The following is a 27,444-nucleotide window of genomic DNA, read 5'->3' on the forward strand; positions in this document are numbered from 1 at the left end:
TTCCAACTTTCCCTTTTTGAACTTCTGCTTCAACTTTCTCCCATTGCATTGAATGAACTCCTCCGTATCTCCCTGGGCTTTATCTCATTGAAGAGAATAATGTGCTAAATGCTCAAATTATTACTGCCTTTTATTTGACTATTTTGTTTGGTAGCTTCATTTTGTCTTGTTCTCAAGCTTTCACAGGCCTTAGATCCTAACCTTAAGCCAACATCCATTCCAAATCTCCAAGTGATTTGCCTGCCAGTAGTTTTTTCACTGTTTGTCCCTTTAACATGTGGTCTGTTTCAATAAGCAACTAAGAGGAAAAGCAAGGAAGCCTGAGCTTCCCTTCAAGAGCTTTGGAGAATTTCTGTATTTATTGCTGAATAGAACAGAATAACAGAGTTGGAAGATATCTTGTAGGTTATCTAGTCCAACCCCCTGTTCAAACAGGAGACCCTGTACCGTTTCTGACAGATGGCTGTCCATTCTCTTCTTGAAAGCTTCCAGTGATGAAACTTCTGAAGGCAAACTGTTCCATTGGTTGATTGTTCTCACTGAAAATTGGTCCTGCGTTTTTTTTCCTTTCCCAATCAATGCTGCAGAGCAACCAACTTCACAGAAACTCACTTTTGTGCATTCACTTTTGTTGATATGTGCAGCTAGGCAACATGTTAGAGACAAAGAAAGGGATGTCCATTACCGTAGCAACATCAGATGTTAACATACTAAATAAGTAAGGTAGGTCTTATTAAGACCTAGTGCTTTGCTTCTGTTAATTCTTCAGCGTACCCAGAGGAATCTCAGAGGAGTTTAAGGACTGAGAGATATCAAGGTAAGACCAAGCAACAGCAAACATGGAGTGGAGAAATGCAATTGTTAGTAGAAGGTAAGTTCAGTTACTGAATTCCTATTTTTTATAAGACTGAACTATTAACATTACTGTTTAGTTATGAAACAAAAGCATTTGTGTGAGGTATAAAAATAATACAGATAAACAGTTAATTATGTTATGTTGGTTTAATGCCAGATTTCAGAGTCATAAAATTCAGGTTCCTGCATATATATATATATATATATATATATATATATATATATATATATATATATATATATATATATATATATATATATATATATATATATAATTTCATTTGTATATATTCAAATTGGGACATAATTAAATATAATTCTACTTGGTTAAGATGTTGCAAATTACAGGACATATTTTTGAAAAGTAACAAGCTGCCAACAACACAGATGCTTTGCTAATTAACGGGAAAATTATCACAAAAGTGTCTAATTTTATGAGCATATAAACTTTGAAACAAATACTTTCTTATGCTCCCAGTATTCCTAATTGGCCCAAAGTTTGGTATAACACCTTTCAGAGAGTGAGCTGCAATGACTCTGGCTACTGGTAATAACTATAAATGCTAATTAGCTTGTATAAAATCTGTTTTGCTGTACAGATGCTTGATTACATAATCATACTGGATGGAATGATTCCTATTATTGCTATATTTATTTGACCCTTAAAACTTTAGCAACGGCTAGTGAAAAGCTCACGAAACAGAAATTTACAGTTACAAAAATGAGGATTAAGAAATAGCATGAGGGAGGCACCCTACTGAAATCATTACTGCTCAATCAGGGTGAATATAAGCATGTTTCAGTAGCTATGTTCTTTGACACAATTATCTGTTGTCATATAAGAATTAAAGAGCCCTTGTAATTTCAACTAGGTATGTGGCACTCTATCCAAACAGGAAACAACTGTTTATAGCAGTTGTCTACATTGTCAAGCTGTTTCTTGACAATTTAATATAGCTGCAAAGGGATGGGAAAATATGAAATTGCTCCAACTTATATATGCTTTGACAGAGGAGTCTTGCAATGCAGCTTTTAAAATAGTAATGGGGATAGTTGGCCTCAGGTGATTCTGAAGGCAAATATTATGACTATCAAAATAAATAAGAGCCGAGTGGTTAGAGTGCAGTACTGCAGACTACTTCAGCTGACTGCTAGCAGTGCAGCAGTTCAGATCTCATTGGCTCAAGATTGACTCAGCCTTCCATCCTTCCAAGGTGGGTAAAATGAGGACCCAAATTGTTGGGGGCAATATGCTGACTCTGTAAAAACTTTTAGAGCTGTAAAAAGCATTATGAAGCAATATATAAATCTAAGTGCTATTGCTATAAATGGCTGGAAATATTGGGAGGGAGCAGAAGATATGAGATAGCTGATAATGAGGAATCTGAATATGTGAAAACTGCTGGAATAAATATCAAGGGATAAATGGATGGGCATACATCATCCTAACACTGAATCTCTCAAGGAACAGTAGAAGTATAATTTGACTTGACACATGGACAGATGATCCTTAGAATAGTTCTCATCTAATTTGGGATAGGGATGGGCTGAAGACATTTGTGGACTATAACGCAAGTTCACTGTATTACAAAATTCTCAGAGTTTTGTTTTCATATTAATTTAGGTCTCTTCCAAACCTGCAAATTGGACAACAATAAGTATCTTCTTGATTGGCTCAGAAAATTTACTTTCCTGATTTCTGCATAAATTTCTGATTTATGTTCAGCTTACAGTAGTTTCAAATACATTGCAATTGAATGAGAAATAAGTCAGCTGAGCCCTTAAACACAGCTAACACTGTGGGTCCACATGAGTTCTGAACTATTTCCAAATTCATACAGAAATCCCATAAGAAGCAAGAAACGAATGCTGCCTGTTGGTTGTGCAGGGTGTCCTAGCTGTAGGAAACAGCAATCTGATATGAGCAAAGAAGAAAAAGCAGTAAATTCCTCACAAATATTGTCAGTTCAAAAATAATTTTGTACCTATATGATGCAACAACATATCTTGTGTTTGAGAACTGTAAATTACAATTACAATACAATACAATAATACAATATCAGTTTAGTCCCTGCTCTGTTGCAGTGTGCTTAAAGCCATAATAAAACTTACTTCTTTAATGCTGCAGCTTGTGGAACTTCTGAGAAACCACTTTCCCGATTTGCATTTATCTCTCTTTGGAACTAGTAGGTCTCTCTCTCCCTCTCTCTCTCTCTCTCTCTCTCTCTCTCTCTCTCTCTCTCTCTCTCTCTCTCTCTCTCTCTCTCTCTCTCTCTCTCTCCCTCCCTCCCTCCCTCCCTCCCTCTCTCTCTCTCTCTCTCTCTCTCTCTCTTAGAGAAGAATATATATATGGATGTGAATGGGAGGTGGTGTTTGAAGATGAGTAGATTATCTTCAAACAAGTTTTAATGGAGTAAGGAAGTTCTCAAGCTATTCACCAATACTTCAATGTAATTATTTACTTCTAAATCACCCAATAACCATAATATCCAGGGCACCGAGTTTGCTTATGCAACATAAAATAAATAAATAAATACTGGGAAGATATTCCAATTTCATTAATTGGCTGAGTTCTCATTATATCTTCAGCCTAACCAAGAGATCCCACGGACGACAGAAAAGAAGAGCAATATCTCTGAGTTCAAATGGCTAATTAATCCCCAAGTTGGAGTCCTTAACTAGGTATTACCTTTATCCTCAGCAGCGATAGAGATCATTTGATATTTTCCGCAAAGCACTGAAAAAATGTTGCATCAGAATTCCCAGATCACTGTGGGCATCATAGAGTCATGATTTGTAGCGGTCACTTACTATCAATAGACCATCCTGGAGAATAAGAGGAGCTTAGGAAAGAAAATAGCCTTACCCAGGGTTTAACTCTGAAGTAGATGCCATACTGGGACATCCATATCATACCCACAATTAAGGGACATGCAAAGGCGCACACACAAAAATGAGTCACTGGCTTTTTCAATGGTTTAGTAGTTATTTTTATTTAGAAAAGCAGGCAGAGGGTACTTGAAATTCTACTAGGGCAGTTGCTGTGGAAAGAGATATTTATTTCTTCTTACGGCTCCTCCAGTCTAAACTGCTCACCATAAATCTGTCCAATTATTGCTTAAACCATTTATTTACTTAACATGCTGCTTAAATTAGCAAAGGTAAAAAAACAGGAATACACAGGATACTTCGGTCTTCCTGCAATAATCCTTGGGGAATGAATAACACAAGTAGAGCTCTTTCAGTTGATGCCCAAGGGACTCATTATTTAGTCTGAAAAAGCTAAGTTTTAATGATGACTATTAAGCCCAATAATATTTTCCAGAGGAGGAAGGCATATAGTCACCGTTTCTTTGATGATTCACTGGGGTGAAAAATCTTGGAACCCTGAAACATCCAGCAACCTTCCCCCTCCCCCCCGAATTATTTCTGATAACAAAAGAAAGTAATTGTTACAATGAAATATTAGAAATTCTGCATGTTTTGTTCCGACTACAATGTTACAAGATACTTGATATAATAAAAAATTGCAGCTATTTTCCATCCTGGTTTTGTGCGTGTAGCTAAAACACATGACAGTTTTGGCTGTCAACACCTTTTTTTAAAAAAACAAAACTTTCTTTAAAAAAATTATGTGGGAGTTTTTTTCCATTAAAAAAAAATACAATTGAAATCACACTTTTTTTTTTCAAAAAATGAGAAAGAATCCTGGCTTGAATTTTGTGAAATGTTTAGAAAGAGAAATCTCTGAGAAGATAAAATAAACTGAGGACTTATTCATAAAGCCTGGCTCCCCCTTTGTCACTTTTTATTAAATCCTCATTATCTATCAAGGGACCTTAGGGCATGTTTTTCTTAGGTTTGTTGCTGGCTAAACTCAACAGCTCAATGGTTACTTCACAGAGGCATGAGTCCCCTTTAATTGAGTCACTGCTATGATAATCTATAATACTTTTTAGAACTATTCTTCCCACAAGGGTTACATTATACAGGTTGTCCTCAACTTATAACCAGTTGCTTAATGGGTACTCTCTGGCCTGTAAAGTACCTCCCAGCCATTGTAAATAGAGTAGAGTAGAGTAGAGTAGAGTAGAGTAGAGTAGAGTAGAATAGAATAGAATAGAATAGAATAGAATATTCTTTATTGGCCAAGTGTGATTGGATACACAAGGAATTTGTCTCTGGTGCACCAGCTCTTGGTGTACATACAAACAACAAACTCATAAATCATAAGATACAATCATAAATCGTAAGATACAAACAAGAAAGTGGTAAATTATAAGATACCAATAGAAGAAAGTGTGTAATAGGAAAGATGAGAAGGATAATAGTAATCCATGGTTGCATCCCCACTGCTCCTCCCCAAAGTCATGTAATTGCATGCCAGGCTCTTGGCAACTAGTCTTTATGACCAATTGCAGGGTTCCACAGTCACATGACTATCATCTGCAATAATTTTTGCTGGTTTCCTACTGTCTGGATTCAATACCTTGCAAGCTGTTGCAAAATACTGTGTGACTGGACTGGACCAGACAGGATTTCCTTCCAATGGGTTAGAATGAAACCAACAGGAGCAGAGAACTGAAGCAATTTAAATATACAATGCAGGTATGCCCTGATGGAGGAAACAAATATTCTCACATGAATATGTCTGCAGTTACTTCCAAAGACAAATCATGAAACCAATAAAATAATAGACTTGGGGGAAAGCTATTGACTTACTGGATGTACATGTTTTTGCTTATTGGTATTGAAACACACACAAGAACTAAACAATAAAGATAAAATTTAAAAGCCCACAGCTTATTTTTCTAGGTTCAAGTGGAGAAAATTAGGTCTCTTTGTCATCAAAAAATTTAAAAAATTGTTTTAAGCTTAACTTACCCATTCATTATGAGATATTATAAATATAAAGCATCCCCTTTTGACAGCATTTGGATTACCTCCTCTGTTCCTACAAACTCTTATTTGGAGACAGAAAGTCTATTATTTTAAATTTATTTCCATTGCAAGTGTATAGTTTGTGAATCAAAGCCATCACTGAGGATTTCTGAATGTATCAAGTATTGTATGAAGGAAAAATGATGACCATATATGGCTATTTAGTTTTGTCCTAACATTCAAAGCAACAATACTTCACCTTGCCTTTTATAAAGAAATGTTTAGATTACTTTTAAAGACGTATGTGTTATGCAACTGATTGAGAACATAATAGTCAGTTTTCAAATTTATGAATATGAACTTACAGGTCACTTCCAGCTTGGCAGAAAGGGAAAAAAAGATCACATGGTATAATCTCACAATAAAACATAAATCTATTCTGTATCCCATTGAGAACTTTGAAGTCCAACAATAGACATCGCCATCAAGTTGTTTACTTTTTCTCTTCTAAACTGATCTTCAGCAAAATGGTATGATTAATTCAGCATTCCTTTCCCCCCAGAACCTACAGTATTGCTTAAAAATACCTTAAATGGTAAACAGCTTGGTCAATCTTGATATGCATCAATTAATGCAAATTGAAGTGATGGACCATATCTTAGCAGGCTGAAAACAAGGTACCGTATATTTTCCATTGTTTCTTCCCAAAGGTCCTCTAATAAACCTTACATTTTCCTTCTCCATGACCTAAATAACCTAGCATTTGTAATACTATGAAGCCCTTAGGTTCACGGCATGTTTCACCATATCCATTTCATTATTTACTGTTAGAGTTTCATGATGAGAGAAAAAAAGGTTACCAGGATACATAAATATTTGAAATGTGTTACTTCTTCAAATGAATATTCAAGGAACAGCCTACTAGAATGGCTTTATTAAAACCCATCTACTATGGATGGCAGATTCGTTCATTTTCTATGTTGTGCGGCAGATGAAATCTGCGGCTCAAAGTGTTGGAGATCTTCAAGTAGAACAAGAAGCAATGGGTGGAAACTAATCAAGAAGAGAAGCAACTTAGAGTAACTTTCCTCCAGAAGTTGTGAATGCCCCAACACTGGAAGTCTTTAAGAAGATGTTGGATAGCCATTTGTCTGAAATGGAATAGGGTTTCCTGCCTAGGCAGGGGGTTGGACTAGAAGACCTCCAAGGTCCCTTCCAACTCTGCTATTATATTGTATTGTATCTTTTTAAAAAAAATATTTAAAAAAATTAAAATGTGTTCATATATTTCTTTTCAGAATTAAAAAGACACTTCCCCAAAAACCAGAAAATCAAAAAAAAAAAAAAAGAAGAAGACATAGAAACCACTTTATTGAAACATCAGACCACTGCAGATGTAGTCAGCTTTCTCTCGGCTACTCTTTATGATTAAAGTTTCTGATATTTTTATCCCAAAGAACTCCATAGTATTTAAAAATCAACTGAAAGACAACCACAGAGAACATTAAGTCCAAACAAGCACAACTACTTATGTCCAGAGAGACTGTAATGGAATATTATAACTTTCATGGAAACAGCTTTAATGAAAAAGACTTTGAGCAAACATCATAAAACTCTGCCAACTTCTGGAAAAACCATTGCTAATGTCCCTAGCAGATTGTCTTCAAAACAGGCCCCAACAACCATTGGGTCAGAGCTTCCTGCATGTTCACCAGATGTAGTGAGTTTAAATTCTGTTGTTAAAACAAATCCTGGAAAGAAGAGGCCCAAGACTGTGACAGTATCAAAAAAGCTACGTACTGGAAGCATGTCACAGGATCAATGGGATCGACCAGTTATTCCACCAAGAAGACCAGGCTTAAGGGTGTGCTATATCTGTGGCAAAGAGTTTGGTTCACAATCTCTTCCTATTCATGAGCCAAAATGCCTGGAGAAGTGGCATATTGAAAATAGCAAACTACCGAAACATCTCAGGAGAGCACCACCAGCTAAACCTCAGGCTCTTACTGGAAAGTCTTCTAGTATAGCAGCTGAAAATGAAGCAGCAGCTCAAAGTTTTCAAGCTCAGCTCCATCCCTGTCAAAACTGTGGTCGCACTTTCCTCCCAGATCGCCTCCTTGTACATCAAAAGAGTTGTAAAGTGAAGTCTAAGCCAGCTTCTTCAAAATCCAAATTGCTTACATCTGCAGGTTATGGGGCATCATCATCAGACAAGGTAAATGAGAAGGCAACCCTACCTAGCTGAAAGAGGCCCCCATTGTTCTCATGTGCAGACTGCAAGATGATATTCTACTGGAATTGAAGTTAATGGTAAAATCTTCACTCTTCATTTCAGTCATGCTAGGGTCTTATTCCAGAAAATATAAATACGTATTTTACATTATAAGCAAATGGCAGCAACAACAAACAAACTTAGAAGTTCAGATCAAGAACTGTGTCTAGGATAAAGGTGGGCAATTAATTTTTCAAAGGACTGTGGTGGAGGGCTGATTTATAGGGCCATAACTGCAGCCCCTGCCACCACACACCCCCACCAACACTGTGGGGCCCACTCCTGCCATGGGCCAGACAGGGACTCTGTCTGGCCCATGGCAAGCTGTAAAATGTGGTCTAGTACAAAATAAGAAGAAAGGTGCAATCATACTATTTCATTTTGATAGAATAGCCAGCATAACCCTTTGCTCTTCTGTAACAATAGTATGAATTTAATGTATTTGAATGTAAAAATTAACATCAATTACATAGAACATTTTGCAATTTGAAATTGCTATAGCCATGCTAGGATAAGGACCAATACTTTTCAAAAGGCAGGTTAACTTGCAATGTAACTTCTCCTTGTGATGGAAATCATTTAGGTCTTTTTTATGTATCCTATTTATGTATCCTACGTGCTAGATTACTAGATTATAATAGGGCAGTAGAGAGGATTGTAAATTGCTTCTTGCAGGATATGCAAGGAATCCTTCATGAGCTTGTCCTTTAACTGTGACTTACAAAAATTTACATGAGAAAATATATTCATTAAACATCATCTAGGAATGCAGCAACAGCTATGAGCATCAGCTAAATATTGAATTTATTAAGGTTTCCATCTCTATGTTTCCCTCAGGCTGAATGTGCATAGGGAAAATTTTAAATTTAAACTTTCAGCTGCTATTAAAGGACTTTTTTTTTTCTTCCAGAAATAAATTTCCTTCCAGAAAAATTTGCTTCTCCAAAAAAATAATAACTTTTCTTTGCAATGGAATAAGGTACAATGGGCTATAATATGATTATGTCACCTACTTCAAATATTACTACTAATAACATGATCATTAGATGTATGGAGTTCTTTTCTAAGTAACGAATTTACACACTCAAACAGACCTAGGGAAGTACTAAGCCAAAATCAAGCAAGTAGAATGCACTTCTAGATCTAGCAATGACTGGTCCTTAACTGAGAGCTTTTCTCCCAGAACTAATGAAACTGCACAAAATTCAGTCAGAAGCATAACATTTTCTTTTACTACCTTGGGTATCCTTACTCTCCATACTGAGTTAGATTCTTAAATGTACAGTCTTTACTGAATTGTTTGAAACGGTACCCAGGGCATCTATCCTAACTTGAAACAAGAGGTAATTTGGCTTATTTCACTGATTTGCTTGGGAAATTTTTAGGAATAAATGAGTTGGAGGCCTACCCACAGGGTCCTTCTGTAGCAGTCTTTTTCAAAGTTGGCAATTTTAAGATGTGTGGACTTCAACTCCCAGAATTCCCAAGCCAGCCAGCTGAGGTATTCTGGGAGTTGAATTCCACACATCTTAAAATTGCTAAATTGGAAATACACTGTTCTAAAGACTGGCCTGATAATGTCTCTCACTGAACAATAGAAGATCAACATTAATTACTGGATACAACTGAAAATATACAGTCTCAGTTGTGGGAATGAGTCAGCACTTTAATCAGAAAAGGGAGGGTAGCCTGTAGAGATTCTCAGTCAACCAAGTCATGGTTGTCCCAAAAGTGCTTTTTCAAGAGGCAACTGGACTTGTTTTTTTTTCTTTTGAAGATGTTTCGCTTCTTGGATGAGAAGCGAAATGTCTTCAAAAGAAAAAACAACAAAGTCCAGTTGCCTCCTGAAAAAGCACCTTTGGGACAAAATGGAGGGTATTTAAACTCAGTTTTTGAGAGTTTCATGAGAAGCACTTTAACCGAAAATATAGGGGAAATAATTTCATACTCTTGGATTAAGGAAATAAAAATCCTTCTGCTTCAGCAATTTCTTGTAAGGCATACTTTTCTTTATTGCTTTTGTTCTGTCATTCTTTAATCTTCTCAACCCTTTAAAACCATAGATTACATCAAACTGTTATCAATCATAACTCTATTCTTAAAGATAATGATGGTCCCCATACAAGACCAATAAAATAAAATAAAAATGCTCCACTGAATTTTTATCCAAGACCTGGTTTATTCCCAACCGAATCGTTTCTGATCTGTAAGAAAGCCGGTTTCTCTATTATGAGCATGTTAGTTCAATATAATTGTTTTGTTATGGAATTGCTAGGAGTACATGGGCTCATTTGGATTAACCAACCATGATTGCACCTCAATAAATAGTGTACAGTACTGTTTCTCAACCTGAACAACTTTAAGATGAAAGCTGCTGAATTTTTTTTTAAAAAAAACAAAAGCCTGCTTGCCTAAGCTGTGCATGTCTGTTTGGATATTCTGCTTCTTGAATCCTGCTTTGGACAGCTTTTTGGTATGGGAAACATAAGCAATCCAGAGATTAATATTCTTCCAGTGAGGAAAAATGACTGTGATCTTCCATGGAAAATATTTCCTACTTTCTGCCTTGGTTGCTCCTAAATGCTTCTAATGTCTTGTTTTGATGTTTTTCTTGTCAATCTACGGCAATCACTTAATTCCCTTGGCTCTGCTTCTTGACTATCAGATACTGCCATCTGCTGCTTTTCTCTGTTGTATGTCCTCTTACAAAATAAAAATACACGTTGTTTCTGGTATTTTCCTCTGTTCATCAAAAATTGAAGCATTTCTATGTTCTCACTGCAACTGAGGGGCTAATATAGAGATACTTCTTGCCCTGTGTTTGCCCTGTGAGGTAGTGCAGGAGTACTAGCTCTGTCTTTATTGTACTAGAATAAAAACAGAACATAAAGTACAGTGCTACCTTAATACTCTAACACTTTGAAACTCATCAAATTTGATACTCAATACATTTTGACGTGAAAATTTTGTTCCAGCATTCATTGTTTGTTTGGTACTCAACATAAAAGTTAGAAGTTGTAGGTGTCATCTGTCTTGTGACTTGTTACATTATTCTTTATGGGAAAAATTGTTTGGTACTCATCATTTTTGGTACTAATTAACTTTCTGGAATCAATTAACGATGAGTACCAAGGCACCACTGTAAATGAAGAATTACATAAATAGAATCTTGCAAGACTGAAAGCATTTCTCCTCTCCTTTCCTTTTGGTCTCTGGAAATCTAGGAAGCTAGAAATACTAGGAAGGAATTAGTACCCTTCTGATACATTCCTCATGCCCTCCCTCCTTCTGTGGGCTGACATATCTTTTACACACTGATTGGGTAATGTGCAGCTCTCCCTCCTGTCTCCCAAGGTCAATCTCACATACCATTACACCCTGAAAGCCATATTTGAATTCCAGTACAACTACATCATTTTAAAAAATGAAGCCACAAAGCTTTCATTTTTTTCCATTTTCCAGGGAGATAGTTCTGTTACTCAGTTGCATTAAAACTGCCAAAGAATTTGGCAACATCAAAAAAGATTTATTAAGGCATAGGGTTTTCTGAACATTATGATCATCAGATGTATGTAATTCTCTTCTAAGAAAAGAGTGTACACACTCAAACACACATAGGGAATGGATAATAAAAGAAGTGGACAGAGGGAAATAAAATACAGGAAGGTCAAAGACTGACAATTCAGCAAATCATTTTTGGTTCATCTATATGACACAAACATTCATTCTCTACAAGGCTGAGTGAAATACTTTTCTATTTAATCTTTAGCTAATAACTAGATGCTATCATCACTGGATGCAATTCTTCAAATCAAATTCTTTTCACTTTATTGTTTGCAAACTTATTTTCAGGGTCTGTTCTGGACAAATGTTGGAGTAAAGTTAGGAGGGTGGGGAACACAATTGCCTGGTCAATTCAGGGAGTGCTAACAAAGGGAAGAACCCTTTTCTCCAACAGTGCTAGGCAATCAGTTTTTGAAACTGAATAAAATTGAATAAAGGTGGAATCGTAACCTTTGGCTACTTACCAATTTCAACAATATTTTCCATCCAAATCCTTATTTTTTATTAAATCCTTAAGGAAAAAAACCCCAATACTGGACCAGAAAACTGTGAGTTTTGAAAGAAAGCAGATTTCTAAGGATTTGAATACCTTACGTATATCTTTGCGTATTATGCCTGAGTGGAATTCCCCACAGTATATTAAACAATTGACCAGATAACTGCAAGGTTCTGCAATTTGTGGCAGTCCCATTATGACCTCATGACACAAATGACATTCAGTGCACAATTCCCGTCATTTATGTGATGATGTTGTAATGCATGTGATTTTTTAATCCCTCCCCCCCTCCCATTTACCATGAAAGGGCTAAAACTCCAGGAAACCAATATATATGTTTAACAATAAAAATAATTTTGACTCTGAAGCCAGACCTGAAGGCTATGAGTTGCCTGGAGGCACAAAGTTCATCTGTGCATTATCCCCACATTTTTCTCAATTTGTTTTCCTGTTGAAGTCAATAGTCCAATACTCAAGAAAGGGGGGAGCTGGAATTTCAAAACAAATTAACTCTTAGCGTTATATTTTAACCAATTGATTTGCTGCCTTGAATGAATAATATTGAGCTATTGGATTGTTTCAAATATTGAACTATTGAACTTCATGATGTGGAGGGCAGGATGATTATTTCTACTCTGAAAAGTCTCCATTATCAACCCATTAGCAAGTACAATACATTGGTGTGTCTTTGCTTTTGCCACTCAAAGGTAATTTTGAATCTTTTCTATTTTTAATATATGGGAACTATTTCACATCTTGGAGAAAAGGACCATATAATCTAGCAGAACTCCTTGCATTTATAAAATCTTCTCTCATCTCTCCAAGTGAAAGATTCCAGTTACGATAGGTAGATCTGCTCCAGCATTTATTAAATAGGTTTGCTATAGTTTGTTTGTATCAGTTAATGCAATACAGGGGCTATCAACTTTTTCAAATATAAAATGTTGTTGTCTTACATCATGCAATAGCATTGGCATATATGCCCCAACACATTTTAAATGACTAAAATCTGACCATATGAACTTTCATAATTTTAGGGGATTATATCGAAGTTCAAAACCAAAATGACACATGGCAATTCTTTCAATCTGAATTCTCATAACTTTAGACAAAATACTGCCAAACCAAAGACCCTTCTTTCTGCATCTACAATACACTTTGTGAACTAACATAAATGAGATGTCTTCACCCTCTTTTTCTCATACATTATATCTGGGCTAAGTTGCCTCTTACTCCTCTGGCATGTATCGCTTCTCTTCTGGGGATCTATCTCCTCACATATTCCATTGTATATATTCTGAAATCTCATTTCACCCAAATCTTATAAGATTTGAGAATGCCAACGTCCCAAAAGACTGGATTACTTAGTGACATTTCAATCATTTTTATTTAATTTGAATGAAAATAGGTTTTACCTGAATGTTTTTATTAAGGTAAAATTATTGTTTCAGTTATTTTAAGTTAACAGGAAGGATGCAATTGGCATCTTGGAAATGTTGCAGGAATGTTAGACAAATATAAATAAATCCAGATTTATTATTGTAGATCAGAGAACATTTTTTTACAAGTTGTTACGCAGACTAGGACAGAGTCCCCAACCCCGGGCTGTGGGCCACTATTGGGCTGTGAGCCATTTGGAACCGAGGCCTGGAAGTGGCAGGTAGGCATGCAGTTGCATCCCCACTTGCATAAGCAATGTGTGAGCATGTGCACACGTATTCCATTTGCGCAAGCATGCATGCTGGCCACTCGCATGGGACCATCCCCTCTCTCCCCTCCCGCCAGTCCACAAAGCTAGAAAGGTTGGGTAACTGTGGATTAGGAGCATCTTGACAGTACTGTAAAGCAATGTGAAGTGATATCGTGAGGGAAGGTTCAAAAAAGTCAAGAAGTCAGCTCAGCTCATGACCAAAGCCTGTCCTTCTTTAATGTGTGTGTCACATGCTTGACATCCATCCAAATGGGCTGGGGCTACAGTCACCTGGTTGCAGCTGTTAACCAACATCTCCTACAGACACCTCTGGAATAGACCCATTTCCAATATTTGTAAACTTTCCTTTCAACTGTTTTCTTATCATCTCCTTGATGAAATGTCCATAGCAGATTTCATAAAAAGAAATAATAACCCACTTAAAAGCTTGGAAAAATTAGTCAGCCCCCAAGAGATTCATGTAACTGGTACAAATATGTATCTATGAATTAGAAATTACCAACCTCTGAATCCATGTTTTCTAGATATTAAAATACCTTATCACGCACTTCAGAGCTTGCTTTTCTATCTCATTATCAGTAGAGTTTCCTTTAAGGTAACATTACTCCCTTCCTGCAGTTTAATTTGTTTTAAGAGTTAAATTGTTTTTTAACTGATTTGTTGTTTGCAGTCTCCCATGATAAGGCGACCTCCTACAGTTATTTGTTATATTTGTGGCCGTGAGTATGGAACACATTCCATAGGCATCCATGAACCACAGTGTCTGAAAAAATGGCATATTGAGAACAATCAACTGCCAAAACATTTGCGAAGAGCTGAACCTGTAAAGCCAGTTGTCTGTTCCATAGGAGGTAAGTTACAAACAAGCCAGCCAAGCAGATGCTGGTTAGGGATGAAGGATAACTCTTTAGGATGAAACCAATTTGAGAAAGGCTGGACCAAATTCTCCGGCATGCATGAGATCCATGGCCTCCCAGTGCTAGTATTGCCATGACAATATGGCTTCTAGAATAGGTTCCAAAGGCATCACCAAATTTTAACAGGTACTCTTCAAATTGCAGTCAATATCCTGGAATTTAAATGAAATGCTTCCATACTCTATGTTTGCAGCCACATTTGACAACAGTATTATAAAAAGTTAAACTTTTCATATGGAACAGGGACCTTCGTATGAACCAGGAAGCAATCATGGCATTATTAAGAAGAACGTGTGTGATACAGATCCCAGAAAATTCCAGAATATTTTATTCAGTGGTTTCCCTACCCCCATAACTGTAATATATATTTAAAACTAAAAAACAGATTACTTTTAAAATGTTATGACAGTTTTATAGGAGCATAGCAACCCCCCCCCCTTCAAAATACTCAATAAAAACTTTGGAAAGATTATAAATTTTGGGGAACTAGGGAATGGAATCCTGGCCAAAATTTACACCTTGAACATTTGCCCAGTTCTATGAAGTTGTCTGGACACTTGGAGACGTCCAGAAATAGAATAGTGGAATTTATTGTAGATCCCATGGCCATCTTTGAAAAAGCAACTGTGGGTTTCAGCTAAGCATCTTTATTTAACAGATCTTCCTGCAAATCTAAACTATCCTACATAGACTGGTTTTTTTTTTTTTAAATTGAAAGTCACATGAGGAGCTGGTTCTTTCTGTGTCGCACTATTGATACTTGAATTGTTTTAGTTGCTTGTAGTTCAGAAGTTGGACAGTTCAGCAGTTTGAATCCCTAGCACTGTGTAACATAGTGAGCTCCCATTACTTGTCCCAGCTTCTGCCAACCTAGCAGTCCAAAAGCATGTAAAAATGCAAGTAGAAAAAGAGGAGCCACCTTTGGTGGGAAGGTAACAGTGTTCCATGCACCTTTGGCATTTAATCATGCTGGCCACATGATCATAGAGACATCTTCAGAAAGCACTGGCTCTTTGGCTTGGAAATGGAGATGAGCACTGCCCCCTAGAGTCAGGAACAACTAGCACATATGTGCATGGGGAACCTTTACCTTTTAAGCATAGGAATGGAAGTTTAAATGGCTACAAGAAAGACAATCACAGATTTCTAGCAGGCATATGCAAATTCAGAACAATCTTTATTTGTGAAAGGATCAGTTTGAACTTTTGCATCAGTTCAGAAAAAGTACATTTGCACATGCGTTATCAAACCTATCAAGCATCTCCATGTTGTTACCATTTTCCCCCCAAATTGATTCAGAAGTGCTTGACACTATTCGATACTTTAAATTACCATGGAGATTGAATTTAGAAATTTAAATGGATTTATCAAATTGCTTTTGGATTGAATCTCTGAACTGGATACTTGGACAGCTCTAATATCTAAGAACGTTTAAGATGGGTAGGAACAATCATGCAATATGTTACCCCAGTTTTACTTTTACTTTCCCCAAAGGGTTCAAACTATATGTGATGCAAGAGTTGCATGTAGCAATCCAAAACTCTTTTTCTTTTGCCAGGGCTAGAGCTGGAGGGTTAGTGAAAAGGTGTGGGGGGAGAGAAGGGGGGAAATAGTGTTAATTTAATGTTCTCCTTAATATTCAGCCTTTTCTCCACAACTCCAGTTGTTAGATCTGGGCAACGAGAGACAGACTGCGGACACGAAGTGACTTAACAGCTCTTTATTAGTAATAGTAGTGATCCAGCTTGTTCTGTAGTCGGAGGGTTCCCCTTTTATAGGGATTGGGCACGCCCCTCGACCAATCACAGGGATACCTGTTTCCCGCTGTAGGAGCGGACCAGAGGGAAGACTTATCCCGATATATGTTAATATCTAACACCCCTCCCCTCCTAGATGGGACGTTGCGGTAGGTAACATAATCTTTTAGGTAGGTGGGTGTTTGTCTTGCTCGGGAGGAACGTCGTAGTTCGGGTTGGTTTGAAGTGGTTGCAGGACTGGTTGCGGGTTGGTTCGAAGTAGTTGCAGGATCGGGTGCTTTTCCTATTTCCCGTTCTGGAGGTCTTGTGTCTTCGTTGCTCGGGCGTTCAGGAGTTTGTTCGGCTGCGTTGTCTGGGGGTTGCTCTGCTACGTGCGTGTTGTCTTGTTCCACGCTTGGCTCGCCGGTGTCGTTGTTTCCTATGATGGGGTTTTCTTGTGGCTGACTTTCTGTAGACAGGAAACTTTTGTCTTCATTGCGAAGGTTGGAGTGTGCTAGGCGACCCCGAAGTTGATCGATGTGCCTTTTCCAGTTCCGCCCATCTTCTAGTTCCAGCAGATACGATCGTGGACCTGTGATGCCAATGACCTTTGCCGGCATCCATAATGTACCCCCTGCGTAGTTGTGGGCGTAAACTGCATCCCCTACTCTGAAAGACCGGATTTTGCTTGTAGAGTCTGGGGGAGCCGTGGCAGAGTAATTCGGGTGGAGTCGGTCTAGGTGAGATCGTAGGCGGCGGCCCATGAGTAGTTCAGCGGGGCTCCTACCCGTCGTTGCGCTCGGGGTAATGTGTTGAATGAGGAGGTAATGGTCAATGCGTGTTTGCCAATCATCTGGACCCATCCTAGCGAGGGCCTCTTTTGCGAATCGCACCATTCTCTCTGCCTGACCGTTGGACGCTGGATGGAATGGCGCGACGAGGGCATGCCGGATTCCCAACCCTGCTAAAAATGTTTCAAACTGCATGGCCGTGAATTGGGGCCCGTTATCGGATACTAGGAGATCTGGCAGACCATGGGTGGCGAAAAGTCGCCGTAGAACCTTTATGACTGCCTCTGCCGTGGTTGAAGTCATTAGGACTACATCTAGCCATTTTGAGTATGCATCCACAACTATAAGGAAAGTCTGACCTTGGAATGGCCCTGCGAAGTCGATGTGTATTCGCGACCAGGGTGCTTTGGGTTTCTCCCATTCTGTGGCGGGCGCTTCCGGGGGTGCTGGTCTCGATTCCTGGCAGGGGTCGCAAGTGGCCACCCACTCCTCTATTTCTTTGTCCATGTTTGGCCACCAAACGTAACTTCTTGCTAACGCCTTCATTCTCACAATCCCCGGATGACCCACATGTAAAGCCTCTAATACATTCCTACGTAAAACATACGGAATAACAACTCGATCCCCCCACAATAAACAACCTTGTAACACTGAGAGTTCGTCCCGTTTTGACCAAAACATTTTGAATTCCGGGCCCACATTTCCCTTTGGCCACCCCCTCCAAACCCAAGTTTGGACTTGTTTTATTAAATTGTCTTTAGATGAGAACCTTGCAACATCGTAGGAAGAAACCGGTCCCGAATCCAAACAGTCAATGAGCAATACCGGTACTTCTGGAGTGGGGTCTGGCAGAATGTCAGGTAATGGGCAACGGCTGAGTGCGTCTGCGTGTCCTAGAGTGGAGCCCGGTCGATGAATCAATTTGTATGAATACGCAGCCAGGAAAACAGTCCACCTGGTCATGCGAGGAGAAAGGGAGACCGGAGTGGGGCGGTTTCCCGCCAGAAGTCCCAACAGCGGTTTGTGATCTGTGATCAGTTCAAAATCGCGGCCGTAGAGGTATTCGTGGAAACGCTTTACTCCCGCTACGGCAGCCAGCGCTTCCCTGTCCATTTGGCTGTAATTCCTCTCGGCCGATGAAAGAGTTCTGGAGTAGAAGGCGATGGGTGCTTCTTTTCCGTCGGGCATCCTGTGGCTGAGGACTGCTCCAACTCCGAAAGGTGATGCGTCGCAGGTCAATACCAACGGTAGGGTCTGGCTGTATTGAACAAGCAGTGAGTCAGTGGTGAGCAGGCGCTTTACCCCGGCGAAAGCTGCAGCTTCGGATCGTCCCCATTTCCATGGTGCGTTCCTCTGGAGTAGACGGTGTAGTGGCTCAGCAACGGTCGCTTTCTGCCTCAGAAAAACGCTGTAGAAGTTAAGTAATCCGAGGAAGGCCTGCAACTCAGTCTGATTTCGTGGTGTGGGGGCGTCCTGGATCGCCTTAATTTTCTTTGAAGTGGGGTGTATTCCCTGTCCATCGATTCTATAACCCAGGAATTCTACGCTAGGCACGTTGATTTGGCATTTTTCTTTTTTAAGGCGGAGGCCCTTTTCTCTGATTCTGGCCAAAACAGATCTGACTCTTTTGTTTAATTGCTCCTCATTTGCAGCGGACACCAAGATGTCGTCAAAATAGGGGACGACTCCTGGTATCCCTTGCAAAAGTCGTTCCATGACGCTCTGGAACAATCCTGGGGCAATGCTTACGCCAAATTGTAGCCGGTTGCATTTGAATGCTCCTCTATGCGTCACTATAGTTTGGGCCTCCGCTGTGGCGCTATCCACTGGCAGTTGCTGGTAAGCTTGTGCCATGTCTAACTTTGCAAATACCTTTCCTGGCCCCAACGAGTGCAATAAGTGCTGTACTACAGGCACAGGATATGCGCTCTGTTGTAGCGCGACATTAATTGTGCATTTATAGTCCGCGCAGATGCGGACTGATCCGTCTGGTTTGACTGGGGTCACGATGGGCGTTTCCCAGCGCGCGTGATCTACTGGCTCAAGGATTCCTTGCTCCACTAACTTATCTATTTCTTTATCTATTTTTGGGCGGAGTGCAAAAGGTACTCGTCTCGGTTTAAGTCGGATTGGCGCCACTTTGGGGTCTAAATTGAATGTTATTGGTTTACCCACATACTTACCAAGACCGGGGCTGAACACATCCTCGAACTCCTTAAAAATCTGTTCAGCGCTGCTGTTTCTCACGGCGTTGATTCCGGTGACGTCTAACCCCAGGGCTTCAAACCAATCAAGCCCCAGAAGGTTCTGCAATGGCGCGCTGGCGATGGTCACGGGCAGCTGGGCTTCGATGTCCTTGAAACGGATGTGGAATGTGCCTTGGCCCACGATGGGGACTTGGTTCCCCTGGTAGTCTCGTAGCAGGACGTCTGGAGCGTGTAGCTGGCTCTTTCTGAGGCTAGGGATAGCCTGTTTCATGGCTGCCCATGAAATGATCGTCAGGGTCGATCCTGTGTCAACTTCTAGCTCGCAGGGTGAGCCCTCCAAGAGGACTGTGACTCTCAGCCTTTTTGGCCGCTTAGGGCGGACCTGATGTATTGTGGTGAGATACGTTCGCAACTCCTCTCTCTGGGTCAACTCTATCTCATCGTCAACATCCTGAAAATACTCTCGTTGAGCGTCTTGATAGAACGCTCTTTCAGCTCTTTGTGTGTATTCTCTCTGGGGATACGCTCGCTCACTTCCTTGTGAGTAATCTCTCTGGGAATACGCTCTTTCAGCTCTTTGGAAATTTTCTCTCTGGGTAAACACTTGTGGATTTCTCTCTGGGCGCCCTTTTTGATTTCGCCAGGCCCCTGGGTTGGGCTTCTGTTGGCGGTACATGGGTGGCTGCCGTGAGGCAGGGACTCCGCTCCGGCACACTCGTGCGATGTGCCCAAGTTTGTTGCAGTGCGAACAAACAACGTTCCTGAACCTGCAAGTAGACCTGGGGTGATTCCCTCCGCAGCTTGCGCAGGGCGGCAAACGGGATCCGGGTTTCCCTCCAGGCCTCAAGTGACTGCTCTGCATTAGGTGACTGTCCTCGAACTCGGGATTCTCGTAGTCGGGGCTTGTGTCCTCGTAGTGAACTCTGGTTTGTCTCGGTGCTGGCTGGTTTACGCTGGCCCCTCGTTGTATGGTCACCGATGATTTCTCCACTGATTCTGACGCTCTTGCTTCGTTTAACGCTGTCTGTAGGGTTAAATTCGGGTTTGCCAACAGCTTCTTTTGCAACGAAATGTCTCTTATCCCACAGATGAGCTGCTCTAAGATGTGCTCTTCCAAATCCCTGTATTCGCAGTGAGCTGCTGCTTTTCGTAGGGCTGCAACATATTGATTGATGGATTCTCCCGCCTTCTGGGTCCTCATGTTGAATTCCTTGCGGCAGACATGGCGGGAAGGTTTTGGCGCGTAATGAGTTTGCAGAGTTTGTTGCAACGTCGTCCACGATACTGCCTGTATTGGAGTAGGCGCAGTGAGGTCTCTGGCCGTATTGAAGACTTCCTTTCCGCAGTAGCCGAGGAAGATGTTTTTCTTCCTCGCATCGGTGATCCCCGTGTATTCGTTCGCTTCGAGGAAGCACTCGAAACGAATCATGAAAGCTTCCCATTCGTCGTTTGCTGGGTCGAAAGGAGCGGGGGGAGCATGCATCGCCATCTTCTTAGTTTGAATTTGCCGCGCTGCGGTGATCTGAGATGGCTGTCGGAATTACTGCCGAATTCCTGGGCTGGATCAAATCCGGAGATTCTGGAGGTAGCGTTCTTCGTCCTATCTGTCTCTCGATCCCACCTTCGTCGCCAATGTTAGATCTGGGCAACGAGAGACAGACTGCGGACACGAAGTGACTTAACAGCTCTTTATTAGTAATAGTAGTGATCCAGCTTGTTCTGTAGTCGGAGGGTTCCCCTTTTATAGGGATTGGGCACGCCCCTCGACCAATCACAGGGATACCTGTTTCCCGCTGTAGGAGCGGACCAGAGGGAAGACTTATCCCGATATATGTTAATATCTAACACCAGTGCTTCTGGATTCATACTGGCAAGATAAGTATAAATACGAAACTCAGAACTTTACACAAGGCAGAAAGCATTGGAGAAAACTTCAGTGGAGAACGCAACTAACAGGGAAAAGATTAAGTATTCACTTTCTCCACTCACCTTTTAACTGCAAAATACCTTCCCCCAGAGAGATACTTTTGAAAGGAGAAGAGGCCAACGTAGTGCTGCTTTACATTGCTTAATGTTAAATATATGGCATGCAGATTCATTTCCTGAAAAGGAGTATAATTGCTGCAGCCAAAAGAATACAGTTGACGGATCATCTAGTGAAGAGGTATATTAGGAACATACACTTTAAAAGATGTAAAGCTTACCCTTATATGAATCATAGTTCAAGTGTATGGCTTCTTATGGGGAAAAAAGATATCATTTTGTCTCTGACAGAAATAACCTTTGTTTTCAGGAATTTTGCACTTAGTATCTTCGAATCTAGCTAATGCATTAAAAGCTGTGCTTTAAAATGCCAGTCCTTTGGAGAAAAGCAAATTATTTGAGATTTCTCTCATCCTTCTCTGCCACAAAGAATGTGAGGTTCAGAGGCTACTGGCATAAACTTCAGCTAAAGGTAGTTCTTTGAAAAAGAAATCGCATTCAATCCCCCCTTTAAGTCAAAAGCAGGAGAAAAGATGTTGATGCAAAGGATAGCATTTAAAATGCATGCCAGCTGCCTTAATCTCTAAATAATTGCAGATAAAACTAGCTGAAATTGCTGTGTATGGGAAAGAATACGAAAATGGACTTAACCTGATGTCTGCTGATTTGGCTCTTTGGATCATTGAGTTAATAGTACTCTGAGTCACACTGAAGACATTAAAAAAAAGTGAAATTGGAACTAAGTGGAATTCTTTATCCCAAACAGCAAGGGTGAAAGAATACTGCACTTTTTTTCCTTCATCCCTTTGGTTGGATAATGTTGGTTCATTAAGCAGGATTTTATATATATATATATATATATATATATATATATATATATATATATATATATATATATATATATATATATATATATATATATATATATATATATATATATATATATATATATATATATATATATATATATATATATATATATATATATATATATATATATATATATATATATATATATATATTTGAAGGGTAGGCAAATACGTTAAGAATGTGTAACACAGCACATGCTGAAATGGTTTCTCCAGAAGTACAAGATTATTCAGTTGTAGTTAGCTTTATGCATCTCCTGAGACAACAAACAGGGTTTTGCTGGATTTTTCTTCCCTCATAAGGGCTATGATTTAGTTAAAACTGAAAGGCTCAGTCAACAGGTATTTCCTGAAACTATTTTCCATAAAAACCGAGTATGATTATCTAGAATGAAAACTGATATTTTCTCTCTTTAAATTTTTTCCAGCCAAAGGTTACTATGATCTTGAGGCTTTAAATGAGTCTGCATGGCAAAGCGCCCAGAGCCAGCTAGTTCCATGTGATATTTGTGGCCGTACCTTCCTGCCAGACAGACTGATTGTCCACCAACGGTCCTGTAAACCAAAGACACCAAAATAAGGTTCTCCTCATGTTAAGGATTTAAAGAACAAAATTGTTCTCTAACCTCTAGAATGAAAGTTTCGACACTGAAGAATCATTGAACTACATAGAATCATTCTGAGTCTGCCCTGCATAAAATTAACATAGTATTGATTATGTGAGTGACGTATGGGACATGTAGCACCTGTGACAGTGTTTTGCAGCAATTATTGATGGAAGTGGCTCATAAGGACAAAAAGAACCTTTATAGAAACATCTGCAAGATGGAGCCTTTACAGACAGGACCATGGCCTTCACACTGTTCAGTGATTACCTTTCTTCCAAGTATTGCAATGTCTGTTAAGAAATGGTTTTGTTTGATAGACTCCTCATTTAGTAAATCATGTATAAGAATGTTTATTTTTAGTAATGATGTTTTTAATTTAAGGGATCGATCGACAGCAACATAAAGACCATAAAAGTTTTGATATCCTTCATCCAAAGTGGGTAAAATTATTTCTAATCTTTTTCAAATATTCAATCATTGATTTAAAACTTTGCCTATTGGTTCTGAATGTCTTGGGACAAAGGTCAACTGTTCCCCATAATTCCATTTCCCCCCCCCTCTCTCTCTCTCTCTCTCTCTCTCTCTCCCTCCCTCCCTCCCTCTCTCTCTCTCTCTCTCTCTCTCACACACACACACACATACACACACACACACCTGTTTAACATCTACATGAAATTTCTAGGCCTATTCTGGTTTTTCACTTCATACAATGCAGTTAAGGTAACTGTAGATAAGAGACTTAGCCCACATTTGCTGACCTTCCCGTGTCATGATTCTTTAGCCATTGCCTTTTACAAGATAGAGAAAAGTTTTGAAGGCTTCTACATACCTGCATGGATGTATGAATATGGATGGATGATTGAAAAGATTTGTACAATACAATGCAGAATAGTATCAACCCTGAACCTGGTTTTGAATGCTTCTTCCCCATTGCAAATTCAAGCTTATTTTTTTTTACAGTTCAGGAGCTGTGGAATACCAGCACAATGAATAGGGACCTTGTTTTATGCTCGCAGGTTATAATGTTATGCAGAAGGTTTGCTGGTCTTTGAAATTTCCAATATGAAGGGTGGAAGACAGGACTCAAAGTGCCAGAAGAAACGATGGATGACGATGCAATTTTCTTCAGAATTCAGGTGGGAGGGGAATACCATTAATCCTCTGTGTACTGTTTGCACACCAAAGTACAAGTTTTGCTATCACTCCCATAGACTTCTGTTTTCTTCTTTTTATTTGCAATGATTACCTGACCAAACAATGACCAAGTGACCATATAGTGTTATGTAGTCCAGTACCCACTATAGAAAGAATAAGTGATAGTAAGCAACAAGAGTTGCTTTTAGTGAGCTAATAGTAACACTATTAGTGAGCACACATACTGATTTTTAACCTGAAAGCTTGCATCCATAATTAGTACCATGAATATTTCTGTTGGTCCATCATAATCTTCCCTCGCCTAAGTTTCTTTAAGTAATCACCTCACCATACAACAGTCTGCTGACCACAAAACATGATGTGGTTAGATAATTATTGTCAAAAGAAAAAGAATAAACTGCCATCAAGATGAAAATTAAAGTAACCTGTCACTACATTCAAATTGCAGTTATTTTAGTTCTCTTTCAAAACAAACCTGGAAGAAAGATATTTCAATGAATGGAGAAATAATAAAAAGACCCAGACTGACTACTCACTCTGATTTGCTCAGCATTCGTAGAACTCATATGACATAAGGCTATATATGCAGTATGAAAGCATTGGAGAAAGCAGCATTTCCGAAAAGGTTAAAAAGAAAGCCAGATGAAAAAAATGGACTGCAAAAATATGTTGTTTTTAAATTCTACAACAAGACCCTTCTGGTGGCCAATTAGTTGTGATAGCAACCACATTTGAAATTTCAACTGCCTTTACCAGCCTAAAAGGATTTGTTTATATCAGGTTTACTGTGCATATGAATATGAAAACATGAACCTGATATCTTCCAACCACTGATTAAAATAAGAGAAAACAATGCTGCCCTTTGAGGGACGTGGATAGCCAACCAGATATATTGGGAGTGCAATTCCCACAATTGCAGCCCAGTATGGATTCTAGTTTCTAATACAGCAGGAAAGTGCCAGGTTGGAGAAGACTGAGAAATGTTTCATATTCTTTAATTTTCAACAGCTTTATAACTTCATATTTCATGAAGACTATGAGAAGGAAGTTTTGATATTAAAAGCAAGTCTCCTGTGGGAGTCATTTGACCAATTGGTTAGATGTCTCAGATGAGTCAGATGCCCTTGCTGACCTTAATGGGGACACTAAAGTGACAGGTCAAGGTAGTTGTGATAATGATGACTCAAATAAGCAGGGGATCATGGTCCAAAATGAAGAATTTACTTCAGAAAGGCAAAAGTGTGAATCGGGTATCACACATCAGTCGCACAAGAAGAGCAAGGTATTCAAAAAGAGAAGCCACCTTCTGGTTGGTGATTCAATCGTAAGGGATGTAAATTTAGGAAAGGATATGGAGGTTTTGAAAGAGGTCAGGTGTCTGCCAGGTGCTACTGCCAGCAGAGGCGTATTCTTAAGATAGTCAAGAATGCAAGTAAGGACTGTTATGTTGATGCTATTATACATCTTGGCACAAATGATCTGTCTCAAAAAGATGTACTTTCTGTGCAGAATGATTTCCTGATGTACTTTCTGTGCAGAATGATTTCCTTATGTACTTTCTGTGCAGAATGATTTCCTGAGCTTGGGGTATGAACTTAGTAGTATAGGTTGTAGGCTTATCTTCTCAGAGGTTATAACAGTATATAAGGAACAAAAAGGGAAGGGCCAGCGTGTAGCAGAGTTTAATGTGTGGCTAAAGGAGTGGTGTAAAAGGGAAGACTTTGGTTTTATTAGTCATGATGCCTGCAGCTGGTCCAATGAAAAACTGTACAAAAGAGATGGTTTGCACCCATCCAAGAAAGGGACTAAGTTACTTAGCATTAAATTCACAGATTTTCTGCATAAACATTTAAACTGAACAGCAGGGACAGAGAATTAATTGATACAGAACATTTCTGTCCCCAGCAATCTAAAATTCATAGGGTTATCAGTGCATGTAACCTAGATGTTTGTGCGGGTAAGATTATCAGTCCTGCTGTCAAGCAAAACCAAGCATTTAATAGTGAGTGCCATACCACGTGCACAAATCATACAAGAGGCAAGAAAATAGGAGCAGTCAGGCATAACACAGGTTATGTAGACAGTAATCACAGGGTCAATCAAAATGGACTCAAATGTCTATACACCAATGCACAGAGTATGAAGAATAAACAGGGTGAATTAGAAATTCAAGTAAATGAGGGAAGATATGATATTGTTGCCATTACAGAAACTTGGTGGGATGAAACCCATAATTGGAACATACAGATAGAAGGATTTAAATTATTTAAAATAAATAGATCAAATAAAAGAGGAGGTGGAGTTGCACTATATATAAGAAATAACTACTGTACGTCTCTCCATAAATAGAGCACAACAATGATGAGAACTATCTTGAATGCATTTGGGTCATTATTAAAGGAGGGGGGAAACGACATTGCCATAGGTCTATACTACAGGCCACCCAACCAAGCAGAGGAAGTAGATGAACTTTTTGCTAGTCAGCTAACTAAGGTATGTAGGAAGCACACCACAATAGTAATGGGGGATTTTAACTATCCTGACATCAACTGGGAAACAAACTCTGCACCAAGTGGAAGATCCAACAGGTTCTTAACAAACCTAGCAGACAACTTTGTTTCCCAAAAGGTAGAGAAGGGAACAAGGGGATAGGCCATATTGGACTTAATTCTCACTGAGAGGAAATGATAGAAGATGTTGAAGCTACAGGAACCTTGGGGGCAAGCGATCATGCAATACTGGAATTCAACATTATGCAAACACAAGTAGTAGAACAAAGTCAAACTAGAGTATTGGACTTTAAGAGAGCTACTTTCAATAGACTTAGAGAGAGCTTGGGAAGGATTCCATGGATGAGAATCCTCAAGGGGAAAACAACTCAAGAAGCTTGGGAAATTTTGAAAAATGAGATTATAAAAGCCCAGTCTAGCACAATACCAATAAAGAAGAAAAATAACAGCTTCCAAAAAAGCCCCAGCATGGCTGCATAAAGAACTCTCTGACAAATTGACAGACAAAAAGGATAAATATAAAAAGTGGAAAGAGGGAGGCATAACTAAGGCAGAATATCAGCAAATAGCCCGAGCCTGTAAAGATGAAGTGAGGAGAGCTAAGGTCACAATGAAGAAAGGCTTGCTACAAAAGTAAAAAATAACCAAAAATAGCTTCTTCCAACATGTTAAAAACAAGAAAAAAGTTAAAGAAACAATTTGTCCATTGCTGGGAGAAAATGGCAAGAAGGTGACAGGCAACAGTGAGAAAGCAGAACTATTTAACTCATGTTTTGCATCTGTCTTTGCACAAAGGGAAAAAAACAGTCCAACCTACCAAAAACAACACCACAAAAATCAGATTAGGAACACGTTGAAATAGGGAAGAAAATGATAAGTGAGCACCTGT

The 27,444-nt window shown here is 39.3% G+C and overlaps 1 protein-coding gene across 4 annotated transcripts; it reads left to right on the plus strand.

Annotated features, from left to right (window-relative positions):
• Positions 1–631: 631 nt before the first annotated feature.
• On the plus strand, positions 632–23,470 carry ZNF475 (zinc finger protein 475). Of its 4 annotated transcripts, none has more exons than XM_081942482.1 (5): positions 632–871; positions 6,299–6,413; positions 7,035–7,951; positions 14,450–14,630; positions 22,711–23,470. In XM_081942482.1, exons 3-5 carry the CDS (start codon positions 7,304–7,306, stop codon positions 22,860–22,862), a joined length of 981 nt encoding a protein of 326 aa, XP_081798608.1. In that variant the 5' UTR covers positions 632–871; positions 6,299–6,413; positions 7,035–7,303; the 3' UTR covers positions 22,863–23,470. The 4 variants fall into 4 exon arrangements, with proteins under 4 accessions (XP_081798608.1, XP_081798609.1, XP_081798610.1 ...); XM_081942483.1 differs by having other exon boundaries at positions 632–817; XM_081942484.1 differs by lacking the exons at positions 632–871; positions 6,299–6,413 and having other exon boundaries at positions 7,869–8,046.
• The last annotated feature ends 3,974 nt before the right edge of the window (positions 23,471–27,444 follow it).

Source organism: Natrix helvetica (assembly GCF_964273705.1).
Source record: "Natrix helvetica genome assembly, chromosome: 2".
NCBI classification, from domain to species: domain Eukaryota; kingdom Metazoa; phylum Chordata; class Lepidosauria; order Squamata; family Natricidae; genus Natrix; species Natrix helvetica.

Bases quoted from the DNA above. Each gene is read 5' to 3' on its own strand.
- ZNF475 (XM_081942482.1), top strand. From the start codon at position 7,304: ATGGAAACAGCTTTAATGAAAAAGACTTTGAGCAAACATCATAAAACT. The intron at 7,952-14,449 runs GTAAATGAGAAG...TGTTGTTTGCAG, and splicing joins GGGCATCATCATCAGACAAG to TCTCCCATGATAAGGCGACC. The intron at 14,631-22,710 runs GTAAGTTACAAA...AATTTTTTCCAG, and splicing joins AGTTGTCTGTTCCATAGGAG to CCAAAGGTTACTATGATCTT.